General features: G+C 42.8%; 2 protein-coding genes across 3 annotated transcripts; both read right to left on the bottom strand.

Annotated features, from left to right (window-relative positions):
* Window positions 1-557: 557 nt before the first annotated feature.
* On the bottom strand, window positions 558-1,828 carry LOC139541252 (keratin, type I cytoskeletal 13-like). Its single transcript, XM_071345687.1, has 4 exons — window positions 1,763-1,828; window positions 1,022-1,183; window positions 707-885; window positions 558-636 (listed from the first exon to the last, which is right to left on the bottom strand). The coding sequence occupies exons 1-4, from the start codon at window positions 1,826-1,828 to the stop codon at window positions 558-560; spliced, it is 486 nt and encodes a 161-aa protein (XP_071201788.1).
* A 9,627-nt stretch (window positions 1,829-11,455) lies between these two features.
* LOC139567615 (keratin, type I cytoskeletal 13-like) lies at window positions 11,456-19,989 on the bottom strand. Of its 2 annotated transcripts, none has more exons than XM_071388985.1 (7): window positions 19,371-19,989; window positions 18,757-18,839; window positions 18,281-18,437; window positions 17,883-18,044; window positions 17,618-17,743; window positions 17,072-17,292; window positions 11,456-12,110 (listed from the first exon to the last, which is right to left on the bottom strand). In XM_071388985.1, the coding sequence occupies exons 1-7, from the start codon at window positions 19,923-19,925 to the stop codon at window positions 11,906-11,908; spliced, it is 1,509 nt and encodes a 502-aa protein (XP_071245086.1). In that variant the 5' UTR covers window positions 19,926-19,989; the 3' UTR covers window positions 11,456-11,905. The 2 variants fall into 2 exon arrangements, with proteins under 2 accessions (XP_071245086.1, XP_071245085.1); XM_071388984.1 differs by lacking the exon at window positions 11,456-12,110 and adding an exon at window positions 16,187-16,882.
* Between the last annotated feature and the right edge of the window lie 774 nt (window positions 19,990-20,763).

Here is a 20,763-nt window from a genome sequence, read left to right on the forward strand (position 1 = left end):
ATGTTGGGTTTAATGTGCCTGATATGGTTCTCAATTAGAGGCAGGTGTTTGACGTTCCTCTGATTGAGAACCATATTTAAGGTATGCTGTTCTCACTGTTTGTTTGTGGGTGATTGTCGCTGTGTCTGTGTTTATTGCACCACACGGTACTGTCTCGTCTCGTTCGTTCGTTCGTTCGTTCATTCATTCATTTCGTTCGTTCGTTCTTTCCTGTTCGTGCGTTCATTGTTTTTTATGTTCACAAGTTCAGGTCTGTTTAACGTCGTTTGTTGTTTTGTAGTTTATGCAAGTGTTTTTCGTGTTCGTCTTCATTAAATAAATCATTTATGTCTACATACCTCGCTGCGTGTTGGTCCGACCCATGCTCCTCCTCGTCTGAGGAGGAGAACGAATATGACTGTCGTTACAAATGAAGATAGTCTTTTCAGGTGAATATTCCCTTTGTATAAATTGAAACGTATTTTAGGTAGCATGAATAAAGCACTGGGGAACAGCAATATTCTATGTGCTGGCCTCTCATTTCCTATACCCATTCTACGAATTATATTTCAATGTTGTTAACCCGTTGCTTGCACCTTGCCACCCACCATTTCCTCTGTGATGATCACCACCATGCGTGTGGTGGAGGTGGAGGAGCTGGGGATGGTAGAGAATGATGAAAAAGTCAAATGTTGAGTTTTTATACAAGTTGCAGAAAGTTGTGTACGTAATGTGCCCTAAACTGTGGTCCTTGGTCAGATGTTTGTAATTACAGCTCACCATGCTGAGCTGTGACTGCAGTTCAATTTCCAGGCCCTGCAGTGTGCGACGGATCTCCGAAATCTCTGACTTTGAGGTCTGGAGAACCTCTGTGCTGGACGCCACCTCCTTGTTCAACGTCTCTGTCTGTAAAACACAAAAAGTGGTCAATCACAGAAACAAACCAACATTTCAGCTCATGATAGAATGTGACAATGTTACCAACTAGAAGTAAAGGAACATCTACACCATAAACATAGTTTAGGGGTTCTAGAGGTTCTACCTTGGTCTGGAACCAGGACTCCAGGTCACGCTGGTTCTTGGCACTTAAGGACTCGTACTGCTCACGGATCTCAGCCATGACTCTGGTCAGGTCCTCCTGTGGTGCTGCGTCCACTTCCACGTTGATCTGTCCAGTCATCTGCGTCCTCATGGCAAGCAGCTCCTGTGGAGAAACACATAGTAGTGAGTTTAAAGGATTAAGACGTGACTGACCACTGCCTGATGGTAACAACTTGACCTGCCCTCTGTCTTCATTATGAATTTGAACACCATTGCTTAACACACATGTGCTTGAAAGCCACCACCACCCCTCCCATGACGAAACCATAACCGCCACCGCCGCTGCCACCCCTTCCCATGCCAAAACTTTAACCGTCACCACCACAGGTTAGTCGAGGTCATTTGTAAAGTGACTATTTACAGATAATAAACAGCAAGTAGCAGCAGTATAAAAACAAAGGTGCAGGAAGCAGTGGGGGTTAGGGGGTCAATGTAAATAGTCCGGGTTGCCATTTGATTAATTGTTCAGCAGTCTCATGGCTTGGGGGTAGAAGCTGTTAAGGAGCCTTTTGGTCCAAGACTTTGCGCTCCGGTGTTGCTTGCCGAGAGAACAGTCTGTGACTTCGGTTTCTGGAGTCTTTGACCATTTTTGGGGCCTTCCTCTGACACCGCCTGGTATATACTGTAGGTCCTGGATGTCAGGAAGCTTGGCCCCAGTGATGTACTGGGCTGTACGCACTACCCTCTGTAGCGCCTTATGGTCAGATGCTGAGCAGTTGCCATACCAGGCGGTGATGCAATCAGTCATCACCGCCTGTCCTTTTCCTTAAACTTAACAGTCCATTGTTGCTTCATAGTGTTTGTGATTTTATGCATAGACTCAGGTACCATTATATTAAGTTTCACTCAACTTTATGCATTTTCCATCCACTGTAGTTGTCTGCAGGTCCAACAAAAGTAGTTTTCCTTCCATTTCCAACTTTATAGCACCATGGGATGAGATATTACTCCAGGCATCGTACCCCTTGTGATTAATGATAGAACGTACTGTTCTTTTCCCTTAACACCTTGGCAAAGAATTTGGCATCTGCAGCATGCAAGAACAAGCTATTGCTTGTTTGCATATTTCCATATAACCAGAGCATGCTCCAGATGTTGCCATTTGAGTCCCATGTTCTGTATGTGGGAAAGTTGATTTGCATTTGGTTAAAGCCATTGAGCATTGCAGAAGTTATGTTAATGTTAATGATTTGCATTAGAATGGATTATTGTGACATTGGTGGAGATGTTGCACTATATACAGCTATTGCCTTTAAGTCAACACGGTCTAACTAGAATATGTAACAAAAAAGTTACATTTAAACTTTGAAGGTAAATTGTCACCATAGCTGACATTATATTAACAGGTAAGTTGCAGTGACATCTCACTGGGCTCACCATGTCATTTCTGTAAGGAACACGAGGGAGACAGAGAGCTGGTTTCAAGCGTAGGGCGCAGCCGGTGTTTAATGTAAAGGACCATAGGAGGAGGCAGGTAGCTGGGTCCAGGGGCAGGCAGAAGGTCATACACAGGGGGTACAAAAAGGCAACAGTACAGGCAGGGAAAAGGCTAGTAACGTAGTCCGAGAGATCAGGAAATAGGTAGATAACAGGAAATCTGATAGGCTAAAGTACAGGGAAAAGGCGTCGTTAGTGAGGCAGGCAAAAACTATCATACATAGGAGGATTAAATCACGCGAAAACCAGCGCTCCAAATAGAATCAGAATTAGGGTGATTGGGATCTGGAGAAGGAGATGCGTGCAGGGGATCTATGTAATTGAGAGTGTGAGCTGGAAAGTGGCCTGGGAAGTGAGGTGCGTTCAGGGGATCTACGTGTATGAGAGAGTGAATTGGAAGCAGATGTTACAATTTGAACATGGACAATTGGGTGATATTTGGTTGAGATGTTGATCAATGAGATTATAACCTATTTTCACCCCTTCAAAAAGACAGACAAAAGTTTTTTGAATTCCCAATGTGTTATCACTATGCTTTAAATCATCCAAAAACAATGGAAAAACATTGTCTGATTTTTTGTTTAGTTGTCACCTAAATGTGTTATATCTGCACTTTCAAACGTTTAGCACAAGGTTGAAATGGCAAAACAATGACAGAAATGTTGTGTATTTGTACAACTCAATGTGTTGTCACTGTGATTCATCTAATAGCACAACCAAATGAGCTGAATTGCAGTTTGCATTAAAAGTACATGGTGCAAGCAAGAGCGGACTAGAACCAGAAATGTGGCCCTGGCATTTCTGTTGTAAAGCTAAGTTCCTGCAATTCTACTTCGTTTAGCATGACATGTAGTCTAGAGTAAATTGCACAGCCATATCCCACTATTATCCCTCCATTCCCCACTTTCTTTCATACCCACATTACTCTCAAACCCAGAGGAGTAAAATTATGCGAAGAGTGTTTTTGCCTCTGGTCACAAAAGTTGAAGTTCGCATTAGTCAAACATTTCTATCTCTATAACATCTCCTAACCTCTCCTGGTTTGTGTCATGCACATGTGTATCTCTCAACTATATAGAATAACATGTGCTATGACATGGCAGTGTGCAATGTACTCTCATGACCATACCTGCACTCTGCAGGCTTTTACAAACTCTCAGAAACTGGCATCTTGGTGCTGGCGTGGGATAGAGGATTGTGGGAGGTGAAGAGGTTCATGTGTTCCATAATAACCCTATTCTTTTATACACTTCCTTGTCTTCACCATTAGCCTTTGCAACCTCAAAAATAAAATGTTCTGTTTGTATGTTGTTTTTAATGATTGGTATTGATAATTAATATAATCACAGAAACCTGTATCTGGGTTGGTTCTTTCCATCAACACGTCTCCTTCTCCAGTATGTGATAAGGTGCGTCTCGGTGAGAGGTGTAGGAGTCAGGCGCAGGAGAGCAGGGATTACTGAGAAGCGTGTTTAATAGATAATGTCACGTTCCTGACCTGTTTTCTGTTGTTTTTGTATGTGTTAATCGGTCAGGGCGTGAGTGTGGGTGGGCATTCTATGTTATGTGTTTCTATGTTGGTTAATGGGTGACCTGATGTGGTTCTCAATTAGAGGCAGGTGGTTTTCATCTCCTCTGATTGAGAACCATATTAAGGTAGGTGGTTTCACATTGTTTGTTGTGGGTGGTTGTCTCCTGTGTCTGTGTTTGTCGCGCCACACGGGACTGTTTCAGTTTGTTTGTAGTCTGTACCTGTTCGTGCGTTCTTCGTGTATATGTAAGTTCTAAAGTCCAGGTCTGTCTACATCGTTTATTTGTTTTGTTGTTTTTGTATTAGTCAAGTGTATTTTCGTGTTTCGTCGGTTTCATTTAAATAAATTACTATGTCCTATCACAACGCTGCTTCTTGGTCCAATCTCTCACCACAAGACGACCGTTACAGATAAAATATTATATATATATATAGTCCATCAATACAACATTGCCACAGACAAAAATCCAAAAACTAGCTCTCCCACGAACCCAGAAACTTGTGCTAACACACGGAGGAACAACCACAGTTCCGACACTATATACAAGTGCCCAAAATGTGAAAACAAAAACAGAAACTCGTGCCAAACGCACGGAGGAACAAACTCAGTTCCGAAACTAAACTACACGTGCGTAATACCGAAAATAAGAAACATCAAAGATAAACGAGCGCAAAATACACACAAAGTTAATCCCGCACGAAATAAGGCAGGTAACAGGTGCCCTATATACACACACAGAAATAAACGCAATTGAAACCAGGTGTGAAAATGAACACAGACAAAACAACCAGAAAAGGAAAAAGGGATCGGTGGCGGCTAGTAAACCGGCGGCGCCGAGCGCCGAGCCCCTCCCGAACAGGGAGAGGGGTTATCTTCGGTAGAAGTCGTGACACAGTAGGGGGGATAAAGTCCTAAACCACTGTTACTCTATCCACAAGCAAGCATACAAGGCCCTTCCTCGTCCCCACTTTGGCAAATCAGATCATGACTCTATACTCCTACTTCCTGTCTACAAGGTCAAACAGGAAATACCCGCTCCATAGAGAAATGGTACCCCGAATCAGAGACTAAGCTACAAGACTGCTTTGCTAGCGTTGACTGGAATATAATTACGTTACTCAGCCGATATCATCGACAAGCTAACCACCTCAGTCAACTGGCTGAGGACACAAACAAGTACAAGAAGTCCTGCTACGATCTCCAGACAGACATCAAACAAGCATAAGGACAATATAGGAACAAGCTGAAATCCTATTACACAGACTCCGACACCCGCTGCATGTGGCAGGGGCTCTTGTCCATTACGGATTACAAAGGAAGGCCCAGCCATGATCTTCCCAATGATGCCTCTCTACTAGAAGAACTCAATGCATTTAATGCACGCTTCAACAACACCGAGCCGTGCATGAGCGCACCCGCCGATTCAGAGCCCTGGGTGATCTCGCTAATCAGGTAAACACTCAGTATTCCAGGGCACGTTTTCAGTGCTTGTGCTGAACAGCCATTTACAACCTCTCCTTGTCTCAGTCTCTAATCCCCACGTCTCAAGCTGACCCCCATCATTCCTGTTCCCAAGAACTCTAAGACTACCTGCCACAATGACTACCGCCCTGTAGGACTCGCATCTGTAATCATGAACTGTTTTGAAAGGCTGGTTATGGCACACATCAACTCCATCATTCCAGACACCCTAGACCCACTCCAATTTGCATACCGCCCCAACAGATCGACACATACTCAATTGCACTCCACACTGCTCTCACCCACCAAGAGAAGAGAAATAGCTATGTGAGAATGCTGTTCATTGACACCTCCCCCTGCAACTAGATCCTGAAAGGTGGTGAGGGTAGGCAACATAACCTCCGCCACACTGACCATCAACATGGCGGCCCCAAAAGGGTGTGTGCTTAGTCCCTTCTTGATCTCCCTGTTCACCCACGACTGCTTGTCCACTCACGACTCCGACACCATCAAGTTTGCTGATGACACGACGGTGGTAGGCCTGATCACCAATGACTATGAGACCGCTTACAGGGGGGGGGGTGAGCACTCCCCCATCCACATCGACGGGGATGTAGTGGAGTGGGTCGAGAGCTTCAAGTTCCTCGGTGTCCAAATCACTAAGGACTTAAAATAGCCCACACACACAGTCGTGAAGAAGGCGTGATAGCGCGTCTTCCTCCTCACGAGGTTGAAAAGATTTGGCATGGGCCCTCAAGTCCTCAAAAATGTACACAGCTACACCATTAAGATCGTCATGACTGGCTGCATCACTGCTTGGTATGGCAACTGCACCACCCTCGATGTCATGGTGTCACAGAGGGTGGGGTGGACAGCCCAGTACATCCCTGGGCCAAGCTCCCTACCATCCATGACTTCTATATCAGGCGGCGTGAAAGGAAGGCCCGGAAAAGTCTCCAGCCACCCAAGCCATAAACTGTTCTCACGGCAAGTGGTACCAGTACGTGACACCAACGGGCTCCTGAACAGCTTCTGTCCCCAGCCGGCTAAATAGCTCATCTCAGTTACCCAGAAATTTCTCGTAAAGTTTGCCATTTCCTGTTTTACTTTTGGAGGGAATGCCGTTAACAATTATGATTACCTTTGTGCAAAGGAAGGAAGCGAAGTTTCCTCCTTCGCCACATGGAAACTCTCGTCTTAAGTCCTCCCTTTATCAAATTTCACCAGTATTTATCAAGACTTTGTGGCTGTGGAATCTACTGGAAACCGCATATCATCCGCACACAGGCTTAAAAATCACTGTACCAGTTTACGCACCGCCTTCGCCCCAATTCTGATTCATCCAAATAATCAATGATGAAAACGGAAAACCAGGAACTACTGCCGCTCGTAATCACATTATTCTACGTGAGCCTTGACAGATTCTCGCCGTTTCATCTGTCCACGAAAATCTGTCGACGAGATATTACTAAATAGCTAACCAAATCACTACATGGTCTATCTGTACTGACCCTTTTTATGGATTTCTTTATTTTTGCACTTACTTTATGCACACTCACAGGACTCTACACACTCACATTGATACTCCAACACACACACACACACACACACACACACACACACACACACACACACACACACACACACACACACACACACACACACACACACACACACACACACACACACACACACACACACACACACACACACTGATACTCCAACACACACACACACACACACACTGATACTCCAACACACACACACACACACACACACACACACACACACACACACACACACACACACACACACACACACACACACACACACACACACACACACACACACACACACACACACACACACACACACACACACATTTTGTTAGACTTTGTTAGATTACTTGTTAGATATTACTGCACTGTCGGAACTAGAAGAACAAGCATTTCGCTACACTCGCAGGAACATCTGCTAACCATGTGTGTGTGACAAATAACATTTCATTTGATTTGACACACACACACACACACTTAATTTTCTCACACACACAGAACACACACACACATTCATGCTGACTCTACACTACTGCTACTCTGTTGATCAGACACAAGCAAAGAATGTACATGTTTGACAGGAATGAACATGCAGAACCCCCCCCAGGAGAAAATATATGAAGCATGAACTATGTAAAGTGACCTCTGCCTGTCCTCTCCCCTCCAAAAAGATGACAGACCGCACAATCTAGTGGGCCATGATTATGTCTTAGCTAAATTCCCAAATCTGGCCCTCCAACCGTGATGACCATCTAATCATCCCAAGCTTTCTAAGCGACTTTTTCACCCCCTCACCTCTATTCCCAGGTTGTTGCTATAAATAAGAATGAGTTCTCTTCTCAGTCAATTCACCTGGTAGAATAAGGGTTAAATAAAGCCCACTTCTAAATTTGGATTGCAGCTTGTGCCTACTGTGCAATCACCCATAAAGGGTGGCAGGTAGGCTAGCAGTTAGAGAGGGGAGCCAGCAACCGGGTTGCAAGATTGAATCCCGGGTCCGACGGGAAAAATCAGTCGGGAAGTGAGCTGGCAACCGGAGGGTTACTGGTATCAAATTTTAGACGGCATTTCCTGCTGTTGTGCCCTTGAGCAAGGCACTTAACCCCCCACAACAAAAGCTCCCCGGACATCCAGTGTGGCAGCACCCTGCACCTCTCCAAAAAATCTGTATGTATGTATGTGTGGGTCGGGTAAAAAGAGGAAGTCATTTCGGTTTGGACCTTGTGTGCAATTGACCAATAAAGTTCTTCATCTTAATCTTAACCTGTCTAGCGGAACCCCGCCCACATTCCACTGAAAAGGCAGAGTGCGAAATTCAAAATATATTTTGTAGAAATATTAAACTTTCACACATTAACAAGTCCAATACAGCAAATGAAAGATAAACATCTTGTGAATCCAGCCAACATGTCCGATTTTTAAAATGTTTTACAGCGAAAACACCACGTATATTTATGTTAGCTCACCACCAAATACAAAAAAGCACAGACATTTCTTTCACAGCAAAGGTAGCTTGCACAAAACCAACCAAACTAACCAAGAACCAACCAAACTAACCAAGAAACAACTTCATCAGATGACAGTCTTATAACATGTTATACAATAAATCTATGTTTTGTTCGAAAAATGTGCATATTTGAGGTATAAATCATAGTTTTACATTGCAGCTACCATCACAAATAGCACCGAAGCAGCCAGAGTAATTACAGAGACCAACGTGAAATACCTAAATACTCATCATAAAACATTTATGAAAAATACATGGTGTACAGCAAATGAAAGACAAACATCTTGTGAATCCAGCCAATATTTCAGATTTTTTAAGTGTTTTACAGCGAAAACACAATATAGCATTATATTAGCTTACCACAATAGCCAAAAACACAAACCATTTATCAGCAGCAAAAGTTAGCGATCGTAAAAAAACAGCAAAAGATATATAATTTTTCACTAACCTTGATAAGCTTCATCAGATGACAGTCCTATAACATCAGGTTATTCAATACACTTAAGTTTTGTTCGAAAATGTGCATATTTAGAGCTGAAATCCGTGGTTATACATTGTGAATATGTAGCAACTTTTTTCCAGAATCTCCGGATATATTTTCTGACACTCACCTATTCTGACCAAATAACTCAAAATAAACTTTACTAAAAAATACATGTTGGACAGCAAATTAAAGATACACTAGTTCTTAATGCAATCGCCGTATTAGAATTCTAAAAATAACTTTAGTACGACATACAGCTTACGTTATAGCGAGACAGCGCCCAAAATCTGGGCGGAAAATAATAGTAAACATTTGACAGAAATACGAAATAACATCATAAATGGGTCCTACTTTTGGTAAGCTTCCATCAGAATCTTGTACAAGTGGTCCTTTGTCCAGAATAATCGTTGTTTGGATTTAGAATGTCCTCTTCGTCTGTTGAATTAGCAACCAAAACTAGCCAAGTGGCGCGAAGCTGTCCATCGTCACCAAACGCAGAGAACGGAACACGCCAAAACTCCTGAAGAAATTTCAATAATCTGATAAAACTATATTGAAAAAACATACTTTACGATGATATTATCACATTTATCAAATAAAATCAAAGCCGGAGATATTAGCCGTCTATAACGAAAGCTTTTCAGAAGCCAATGCTGATGTCCTTCCCGCGTCTTCCTGAACAAAGGAAATTGGGGTCATGTCATTCCAAGACCTCTCTTTTAACCATAGATATAGCTAGACTCCCCATTTCACCTCTCACTGCCTATTGACATCTAGTGGAAGGCGTATGAAGTGCATGTATAGTCATAAATTTCAAGCAAATTAATAGGGAGGCCCTGGAACAGAGCCTCGATTTCAGATTTTTCACTTTCTGACAGGAAGTTTGCTGCAAAATGAATTCTGTTTTACTCACAGATATAATTCAAACGGTTTTAGAAACTTGAGAGTGTTTTCTATCCAATAGTAATAATAATATGCATATTGTACGAGCAAGAATAGAGTACGAGGCCGTTTAAATTGGGAACGATTTTTCCCCAAAGTGAAAATAGCGCCCTCTATCCTCAACAGGTTTTAATCTTAAAAACAATATAAACTCTAACTGAAAGCAGATGAACAAGATTTTGCAAAGTAAAGGAATACTTTTATTATTATTCCCCCTACTAGAATGTACTTTCCACTGACATTCAGCTAGTGGCATAAAGTGTTCCGTTTTAGGTTGATTTTAGTTTGTTTCTTTATATAAATAGAGCATGCAATAGCTTGTTTGTGTGTAAACTAAGGTATACCGCTTCCTTTTAGCCTCAACCTTTTATAATTCATAACTTATTATCTGGTTGTTTGTGGCTGTCACACGGAGCAGAGTACAGCAGTGCAACATAGAGTCCGCTGTCACCCAGATTCACCTGTAACTCAACCCCTGTCCATTGGCATTACGTAACTGGTTCTTCCAGACATACAATGTAGAAACAAACAGACCCCCGTTGCCTGAACAAATATGTAATGAAGAAGACATTCTATAGCAATATTCTCTAGAACACAATCAAGTGATATTATGGCTTTTATAAGCAATGCTAAATCAGAAATGTGCAGTCAGTCTGTCAGTCCGCAGTGACATGTTCACACATAGAAGGAGCCAGGGCAAAGAAATCCGTTTAGATGAAAGCAATCAATCCGAATGCATGAATTACTATATTGGATGAAGGCAGAAGACACATTTCAGTTGAATGCATTCAGTTGTGCAACTGACGAGGTATCCCCCTTTCCCTTTCCCTTACATGTGGTCTGCCTCTTGATTTATGGCTGTGCACCACTGTGAGTAGAGCACTCTACTTTTCAAGCCTTGTATGAGTTTCTCAAGTCTCCCACAGTCATATCTGACAACACTAACCCTATAAACTCCACTGTGTGGTTTCACTTGTTTCAGAGATATTAATGCTTTATAATAGACTGACTATATGAATCTGTGAGTATGGATGTCATAGCAGATACATGTTGTGCTCTCATTTCATATGACTTGAATTCAATTTGACATCTTTCCACCGAAACATGGTGTCCAGCACTAGAGTTGACTACACAAACACTCTCCATACAGTATATAACTCTGAATCTAATGCTTGAAAAACTGAGAGTTTGATTAATAGAGATAGAATGATGTAAATTTGCTGACAACTTGCATTCAAATTTCTACTATCAGCATTTCTAAAAATATTGGTAAGTATTAAACTCAGTACGAGTGAATGTCATAAATATATTCAAGATCATACTGACACATATACTTTCTCAAGACCATAGAATTGGCCTCATGTGCAAAAGATGACAACCTATATGATAGTCAGATGTACAGGAGCATGCCAGATCAGATACATCAAGTTGAAAGACACAGAAAACAGAATCATGGTGTCAGCAAGTCAGAGCATCTTTATTGTATTCACAATGGGATCTGTTGTTGGTGTTCCATCCAGATGTAGTAGAATATGTTGTTCTGGAGGTGTTAACCATAGAAATAGAATTACCAGAAAATAAATCCCCATTCAAGTCAATGTTCCATGATGGGTGTCTGAGGGGCTATAGCCATTCTAGAAAGTATAGGAGGACGTTATGCACATCTTAAACAAGAGTAAACCAGAGCTGGCCTAAACAAATAACACTGATAACAAGGATAGGGATTTTTTATCTGACAAATACTTTTTATAAGTTGTAACATTCTATTGTAGGTTGCATGAATAAATCACTGGGGAACCGCAATATTCCACGTTCTGGCCTCACATTTCCTATAACCATTCTAGTAATTATATTTCTATGTTGTTAACCCATTGCTTGCTGCAGTGCTCGCTGTGTGTGTGGGACCTTAAGAGGTGTGTTTGGTTTCACTTGAGGAGACAACCTTGCCGTCCACCATTTCCTCTGTGACGATCACCACCTTGCGTGTGGTGGAGGTGGATGAGCTGGGGCCGGAGCTGGAGGAGCTGAGGCCGGAGCTGACGCCGGAGCTAGAAGAGCTGATGTGGGAGCTGGAGGAGCTGTGTCCAGATTTCGAGGAGCTGTGAACAAGGCTGTTAAGAAGGGAAACCAATGGTTAGCATAGTTAGCATCTATGATCTATGATCATAATATCTATTAAAGGTCACATAGCTGTAGATTCATGTCAAAAGTAACCATGGCTCAAACGAAGGTCAACTTCAAATGAACATTGTTTTTAAAATCAAATGTTGAGGGAGACATCCAATCGCTTCCTGCCTTACCCGCTAGCCTCTCCGTCCAGCAGCCTCCTGTACTCAGCGATCTCCATCTCCAGGCGTGTCTTGATGTCCAGCAGCATCTTGTACTCCTGGCCCTGGCGTTCCATGTCGCTGCGGAGAGACATTAGCTGTTCTTCCAGACTGGTCACTTGGTTCTGGAGGCGTCCCAGCTGCATGGAGTAACGGCCTTCCGTCTCCGCCAGCGTGTTCTCCAGGGAGCCTTTCTATTGGCCGGGAGAGACAGAGAGGATGCGTCAAAAAACTGTGGGAGTAGGTTTGGAATTAGGAATGTTTACTGTCATACTGAAAAAGTTAGCTCTAGTAATTGAATGTGAAGGCAGGTAGAGGTTAGCTATAGTAATGTAGAGGTGTCTGGATACAACAACTTGAGGGATAGTGTTAGAGTCCAAGTGAAAGTGAGATACTTGAGGGATGGTAGAGAATGATGAAAGAGTCAAATGTTGATTATTGATCAAAGTTGCAGAAAGTTGTGTAAGTAATGTGCCCTAAACTGTGGTTCTTGGTCAGATGTTTGTAATTAGAGCTCACCATGCTGAGCTGTGACTGCAGTTCAATTTCCAGGCCCTGCAGTGTGCGACGGATCTCCGAGATCTCTGACTTGGAGGTCTGGAGAACCTCTGTGCTGGACGCCACCTCCTTGTTCAACGTCTCTGTCTGTAAAACACAATATGTGGTCAATCGTCACAGAAACAAACCAACATTTCAGCTCATGATAGAATGTCACAATGTTACCAACTAGAAGTAAAGGAACATCTACACCATGAACATAGTTTAGGGGTTCTAGAGGTTCTACCTTGGTCTGGAACCAGGACTCCAGGTCACGCTGGTTCTTGGCACTAACGGCCTCATACTGCTCACGAATCTCAGCCATTACTCTGGTCAGGTCCTCCTGTGGTGCTGCGTCCACTTCCACGTTGATTTGTCCAGTCATCTGCGTCCTCATGGCAAGCAGCTCCTGTGGAAAAACACATAGGGGTGAGTTTATAAACCTGTTGAGGATAGAGGGCGCTATTTTCACTTTGGGGAAAAATCATGCCCAATTTAAACGGCCTCGTACTCTATTCTTGCTCATACAATATGCATATTATTATTACTATTGGATAGAAAACACTCTCAAGTTTCTAAAACCGTTTGAATTATATCTGTGAGTAAAACAGAACTCATTTTGCAGCAAACTTCCTGTCAGAAAGTGAAAAATCTGAAATCGAGGCTCTGTTCCAGGGCCTCCCTATCAATTTGCTTGACATTTATGACTATACATGCACTTCATACGCCTTCCACTAGATGTCAATAGGCAGTGAGAGGTGAAATGGGGATCCTTGGTCAAAAGAGAGGTCTTGGAATGACAGGACCCCAATTTCCTTTGTTCAGGAAGACGCGGGATGGACATCAGCTTTGGCTTCTGAAAAGCTTTCCTTATAGTCGGCTAATATCTCCGGCTTTGATTTTATTTGATAAATGTGACAATATCATCGTAAAGTATGTTTTTTCAATATAGTTTAATCAGATTATTGAATTTTTTTCGGGAGTTTTGGCGTGTTCCGTTCTCTGCGTTTGTTCACGATGGACAGCTTCGCGCCACTTGGCAAGTTTTGCTTGCTAATTCTAGAGGGAAAAAGGACATTCTAAAACCAAACAACGATTGTTCTGGACAAAGGACCCCTTGTGCAAGATTTTGATGGAAGCTCAACAAAGTAGGACCCATTTATGATGTTATTTCATATTTCTGTCGAAAATGTTTACTATTAGTTTCCGCCCAGATTTTGGGCGCTCTCTCGCTATAACGTAAGCTGCATGTCGTACTAAAGTTATTTTTAGAATTCTAACACGGCGATTGCATTAAGATCTAGTGTATCTATCATTTGCTGTACAACAAGTATTTTTTAGTAACGTTTATGATTAGTTATTTGGTCAGAATAGGTGAGTGTCAGAAATATATCCGGAGATTCTGGAAAATAGTTGCTACATTTTCACAATGTATAACCACGGATTTCAGCTCTAAATATGCACATTTTCGAACAAACCATATATGTATTGTGTAATATGATGTTATAGGACTGTCATCTGATGAAGTTTATGAAGGTTAGTGAAACAATTAATATCTTTTGCTGGTTTTGTCGCTATCGCTACTGTTGCCTTGAATCAATGCTGTTGTGTGGTTGGCTATTGTAGTAAGCTAATATAATGCTATGTTGTGTTTTCGCTGTAAAACACTTAAAAAATCTGAAATATTGGCTGGATTCACAAGATGTTTGTCTTTCATTTGCTGTACACCATGTATTTTTCATAAATGTTTTATGATGAGTATTTAGGTATTTCACGTTGGTCTCTATAATTACTCTGGCTGCTTCGGTGCTATTTCTGATGGTAGCTGTGATGGTAGCTGCAATGTAAAACTATGATTTATACCTCAAATATGCACATTTTTCGAACAAAACATAGATTTATTGTATAACATCTTATAAGACTGTCATCTGATGAAGTTGTTTCTTGGTTAGTTTGGTTGGTTCTTGGTTAGTTAGGTTGGTTTTGTGCAAGCTACCTGTGCTGTGAAAGAAATGTCTGTGCTTTTTTGTATTTGGTGGTGAGCTAACATAAATATACGTGGTGTTTTCGCTGTAAAACATTTTAAAAATCGGACATGTTGACTGGATTCACAAGATGTTTATCTTTCATTTGCTGTATTGGACTTGTTAATGTGTGAAAGTTAAATATTTCTCAAAAATATGTTTTAAATTTCGCGCTCTGCCTTTTCAGTGGAATGTGGGAGGAGTTCCGCTAGCGGAACCCCGGGGCTAGACAGGTTTTAAAGGATTAAGAAGTGACTAACCTCTGCCTGATGGTAACAACTTGACCTGCCCTCTGTCTTCATTATACATTTAATACGTCCTCCCATGTCCATTGGCATTACGTAACTGGTTCTTCCAGACATACAATGTAGAAACAAACAGACCCCCTTTGCCTGAACAAATATGTAATGAAGAAGACATTCTATAGCAATATTCTCTAGAACACAATCAAGTGATATTATGGCTTTTATAAGCAATGCTAAATCAGAAATGTGCAGTCAGTCTGTCAGTCCGCAGTGACATGTTCACACATAGAAGGAGCCAGGGCAAAGAAATCCGTTTAGATGAAAGCAATCAATCCGAATGCATGAATTACTATATTGGATGAAGGCAGAAGACACATTTCAGTTGAATGCATTCAGTTGTGCAACTGACTAGGTATCCCCCTTTCCCTTTCCCTTACATGTGGTCTGCATCTTGATTTATGGCTGTGCACCACTGTGGGTAGAGCACTCTACTTTTCAAGCCTTGTATGAGTTTCTCATGTCTCCCACAGTCATATTTGTCAACACTAACCCTATAAACTCCACTGTGTGGTTTCACTTGTTTCAGAGATATTAATGCTTTATAATAGACTGACTATATGAATCTGTGAGTATGGATGTCATAGCAGATACATGTTGTGCTCTCATTTCATATGACTTGAATTCAATTTTACATCTTTCCACCGAAACATGGTGTCCAGCACTAGAGTTGACTACACAAACACTCTCCATACAGTATATAACTCTGAATCTAATGCTTGAAAAACTGAGAGTTTGATTAATAGAGATAGAATGATGTAATTTTGCAGACAACTTCCATTCAAATTTCTACTATCAGCATTTCTAAAAATATTGGCAAGTATTAAACTCAGTACGAGTGAATGTCATAAATATATTCAAGATCATACTGACACATATACTTTCTCAAGACCATAGAATTGGCCTCATGTGCAAAAGATGACAACCTATATGATAGTCAGATGTACAGGAGCATGCCAGATCAGCTACATCAAGTTGAAAGACACAGAAAACAGAATGATGGTGTCAGCAAGTCAGAGCATCTTTATTGTATTCACAATGGGGTCTGTTGTTGGTGTCCCATCCAGATGTAGTAGAATATGTTGTTCTGGAGGTGTTAACCATAGAAATAGAATTACCAGAAAATAAATCCCCATTCAAGTCCATTTTCCATGATGGGTGTCTGAGGGGCTTTAGCCATTCTAGAAAGTATAGGAGGACGTTATGCACATCTTAAACTAGAGTAAACTAGAGCTGGCCTAAACAAATAATACTGATAACGAGGATAGGGATTTTTATCTGACAAATACTTTTTATAAGTTGTAACGTTGTATTTTAGGTTGCATGAATAAAGCACTGGGGAACCGCAATATTCCACGTTCTGGCCTCACATTTCCTATACCCATTCTAGTAATTATATTTCTATGTGGTTAACACGTTGCTTGCTGCAGACCTCGCTGTGTGTGTGGGACCTTAAGAGGTGTGTTTGGTTTCACTTGAGGAGACAACCTTGCCGTCCACCATTTCCTCTGTGACGATCACCACCTTGCGTGTGGTGGAGGTGGATGAGCTGGGGCCGGAGCTGGAGGAGCTGAGGCCGGAGCTGAGGCCGGAGCTGACGCCGGAGCTGACGCCGGAGCTGACGCCGGAGCTAGAGGAGCTGATGTGGGAGCTGGAGGAGCTGTGTCCAGATTTCAAGGAGCTGTGAACAAGGCTGTTAAGAAGGGAAACCAATGGTTAGCATAGTTAGCATCTATGATCTATGATCATAATATCTATTAAAGGTCACATAGCTGTAGATTCATGTCAAAAGTAACCATGGCTCAAACGAAGGTCAACTTCAAATGAACATTGTTTTAAAAATCAAATGTTGAGGGAGACATCCAATCGCTTCCTGCCTTACCCGCTAGCCTCCCCGTCCAGCAGCCTCCTGTACTCAGCGATCTCCATCTCCAGGCGTGTCTTGATGTCCAGCAGCATCTTGTACTCCTGGCCCTGGCGTTCCATGTCGCTGCGGAGAGACATTAGCTGCTCCTCCAGACTGGTCACTTGGTTCTGGAGGCGTCCCAGCTGCATGGAGTAACGACCCTCCGTCTCCGCCAGCGTGTTCTCCAGGGAGCCTTTCTATTGGCCGGGAGAGACAGAGATTATGGGTCAAGAAACTGTGGGAGTAGGTTTGGAATTTGGAATGTTTACTATCATACTGAAAAAGTTAGCTCTAGTGATTGAATGTGAAGGCAGGTAGAGGTTAGCTATAATAATGTAGAGGTGCCTAGATACAACAACTTGAGGGATAGTGTTAGAGTCCAAGTGAAAGTGAGATACTTGAGGGATGGTAGAGAATAATGAAAGAGTCAAATGTTGATTATTGATCAAAGTTGCAGAAGGTTGTGTAAGTAATGTGCCCTAAACTGTGGTTCTTGGTCAGATGTTTGTAATTACAGCTCACCATGCTGAGCTGTGACTGCAGTTCAATTTCCAGGCCCTGCAGTGTGCGACGGATCTCCGAGATCTCTGACTTGGAGGTCTGGAGAACCTCTGTGCTGGACGCCACCTCCTTGTTCAACGTCTCTGTCTGTAAAACACAATATGTGGTCAATCGTCACAGAAACAAACCAACATTTCAGCTCATGATAGAATGTCACAATGTTACCAACTAGAAGTAAAGGAACATCTACACCATGAACATAGTTTAGGGGTTCTAGAGGTTCTACCTTGGTCTGGAACCAGGACTCCAGGTCACGCTGGTTCTTGGCACTAACGGCCTCATACTGCTCACGAATCTCAGCCATTACTCTGGTCAGGTCCTCCTGTGGTGCTGCGTCCACTTCCACGTTGATTTGTCCAGTCATCTGCGTCCTCATGGCAAGCAGCTCCTGTGGAGAAAGACATAGGGGTGAGTTTAAAGGATTAAGAAGTGACTAACCTCTGCCTGATGGTAACAACTTGACCTGCCCTCTATCTTCTTATACATTTGAACACCATTGCTTGATACAGATGTGCTTGAAAGCCAGTAATGGTGTTCTAGTGAAGACCCATAGCAGGTTGACATGGTCAATAGATGTAATACATTAAGGGACTGTATGGATATGTTCCATCAGCCCACACCCACCTCCTCATGGTTCTTCTTGAGATAGATGAGCTCCTCCTTCAGCCCCTCGATCTGCATCTCCAGGTCAGATCTGGCCATGGTCATCTCGTCCAGCATCCTCTTCAGCCCGGCGATGTCCGCCTCCACTGACTGACGCATGGCCAGCTCGTTCTCATACCTGAGAGATAGAGAGAACTTAGGTCAAAGAACTGCGTGAATGTGTTCCTCTGTGAGAATAGCAGGGGGGGTTATAGATTCTAGTATTCCATTAAGTTTAAATATCAGAAAGTAACACCAGGCTTCTGATATGTCTGTTGGGAGGGTGTGGTTATGATGGAGCTGAAGGGTAATGTCATTTGGTTTCCTTTTTTATAGATTCAACACAAAATGTAATAAAAAACAGTATGAGGGTTTTTACAGATTTGGGGTTATTCCATGTGGTTAATGTAATGCACCAGCAGTGTACTGTATCTGTGGATGGTGTTGGGTGTACTTACTTGTTTCTGAAGTCGTCTGCAGCGAGCTTTGCGTTGTCGATGTTCAGATAGATGCTTCCGTTCAAGCAGGTGGCATCCTGGATCTGAGAGGTGGAGGGTTTCAAAACATTTCAGGATGGGGCATGCGTGGAATTCCACACTAATACAATACACACAAACTGTTAAATCACACTGTAATCACTCAGTTCTGAGTTTCAGCTGCACTGTAAATTATAGCTAATAGAAGCATTACAGGGAACCTGTTATCTTTGTGAACATTGTAAAGCATGACACAAAGAAACTAATTGCACCTTTTGCAATCGCCTAGGGGCTCTTAAAAGAGAGGAAGGATTGGCTTCAATTATCTGCTTTATTTTCAATGCTTCAGCTGCAAATATGCATACTGTCTTGTCATTTATCTTCGGTGCAATATCTTGGTTTAATCAATTATAACAAATGTATATCATTTTGCATTTTCCAATAGTCATATATCACTCTCAGTAACTGACATGTGTTCACCGTACCTATACTCTCTAATAAAGCATAACATTGTCACAATGCAGACATTATTATGTTTTGACATGCTGTGATGTCGTTATTGAGTGCTCTTGCCATCTAGGAAACACGTCACGTACCTTGTGCTGCAGGTCGGCGATAATAGCGTAGAAGCCAGAGTAGTCGCGAGCGCTGGGGGACGTCTTGCTCTCCATGAACTGACGGATCTTCAGCTCCAGCTCGGCGTTGGCCGCCTCTAGCATGCGCACCTTCTCCAAGTAGGTGGACAGGCGGTCGTTCAGGTTCTGCATTGTGGCCTTCTCATTGACCGACACATTAATGTCGCCTCCACCGCCACCACCACCACCCCCTCCCATGCCAAAACTAAAACCGCCACCGCCGCCACCGCCGCCACCCCCTCCCATTCTGAAACCATAACCGCCACCACCACCTCCGCCGCCGGAACCGAACGAGGAGCTAGAGATGCGCACCCCAGAGCCTCCTGCACCTCCATACACACTGCCGGCCCTCATGGCAGTGACGCGGCCTCCTCCACCGCCACCACCACCCATCGAGGAGAAGCGGGAGGAGCCCATACCCATTCCACCTCCACCTCCAGACCTCATGGACATGGTGCCACCTCCGCCTCCACCGCCGCTGCTGCTGTAGGACATGCTAGATCTGGAGAAGGACATGGCTGCTGAGAGGGAGTCTGCCTGCCTGGGATGAGGAGAGAGAATGTGATGCACGGCCCAGCCACTGTTCCCTTTTTATGCTGCTCAGGGCAGAAGGAGGGACGGTGGGAGGAGGACATGGGTGGGAGATGAAGAAGGGTGGAATAGAGAAGGGAGGAGTACAGGGAGGATTTACCACATGTAGGGCAGGGGATCCTCCCCCACACTTTGACATGCTAGGATGCAGAAGGAGATGGAAGAGGATAGATATGTACTGTATGTGTGGATATGCAAATATTGAAAATATACTATTGTTGTGCAACTCCACTCTCCCCATCTCACTCTATATATGGTGTCTGCCTGCAGAAACATATAAAAGTGCACCTATAAATAGATGGAATTCCTCTCCCGTAATAGCGTCTGGTTGAAAGCATAAACAAACCTGCTTCTATTAGCCCCAGGTAGGTCAGTCAATCAGTCAACACACACAGTATAACTTTGACATGCTGTGACAGGTGAACTTTGCCATGTTTTCTGAGCATATTTTTTTAAACACTGAATGGCTATTTACCTCCTCTACCTGATATGTACCAAGACAGGGACTGGGGAATTTGTCAGGATCAAAATAAATATGAAAGGAGCAAAGCCCAGGTTAAACTTTTTATTTCACAACGGGAGAATTACACATATTTTAATGCCAAAGACATGCCAGAATGGCTTTCCAAGAGGTTTTGAGTTTTCCTGAGTGGTCCAGCCTCAGTTCAAAAACAATGGATAAATGTTGCCCTAATACTTGTCTAAAGTTTGTAAAAACTAAAATATACCTCCTCACCTTACTTTGCCTTTTAATTATTCATAA

This window comes from Salvelinus alpinus, chromosome 2, assembly GCF_045679555.1.
Source record: "Salvelinus alpinus chromosome 2, SLU_Salpinus.1, whole genome shotgun sequence".
Classification (NCBI taxonomy): Eukaryota; Metazoa; Chordata; class Actinopteri; order Salmoniformes; family Salmonidae; genus Salvelinus; species Salvelinus alpinus.

What these genes read in the sequence shown, in the direction of transcription:
- LOC139541252 (XM_071345687.1), bottom strand. Translation starts at nt 1,828, where the DNA reads ATGACTGATTGCATCACCGCCTGGTATGGCAACTGCTCAGCATCTGAC. An exon ending in AGTCCTGGTTCCAGACCAAG is followed by an intron (nt 886 to 1,021) that starts GTAGAACCTCTA and finishes TGTGTTTTACAG; the next exon opens with ACAGAGACGTTGAACAAGGA. An exon ending in CACAGTTTAGGGCACATTAC is followed by an intron (nt 637 to 706) that starts GTACACAACTTT and finishes TACCATCCCCAG; the next exon opens with CTCCTCCACCTCCACCACAC.
- LOC139567615 (XM_071388984.1), bottom strand. Translation starts at nt 19,925, where the DNA reads ATGTCCTTCTCCAGATCTAGCATGTCCTACAGCAGCAGCGGCGGTGGA. An exon ending in AGTCCTGGTTCCAGACCAAG is followed by an intron (nt 17,744 to 17,882) that starts GTAGAACCTCTA and finishes TGTGTTTTACAG; the next exon opens with ACAGAGACGTTGAACAAGGA. An exon ending in CTGGACGGGGAGGCTAGCGG is followed by an intron (nt 16,883 to 17,071) that starts GTAAGGCAGGAA and finishes CCTTCTTAACAG; the next exon opens with CCTTGTTCACAGCTCCTTGA.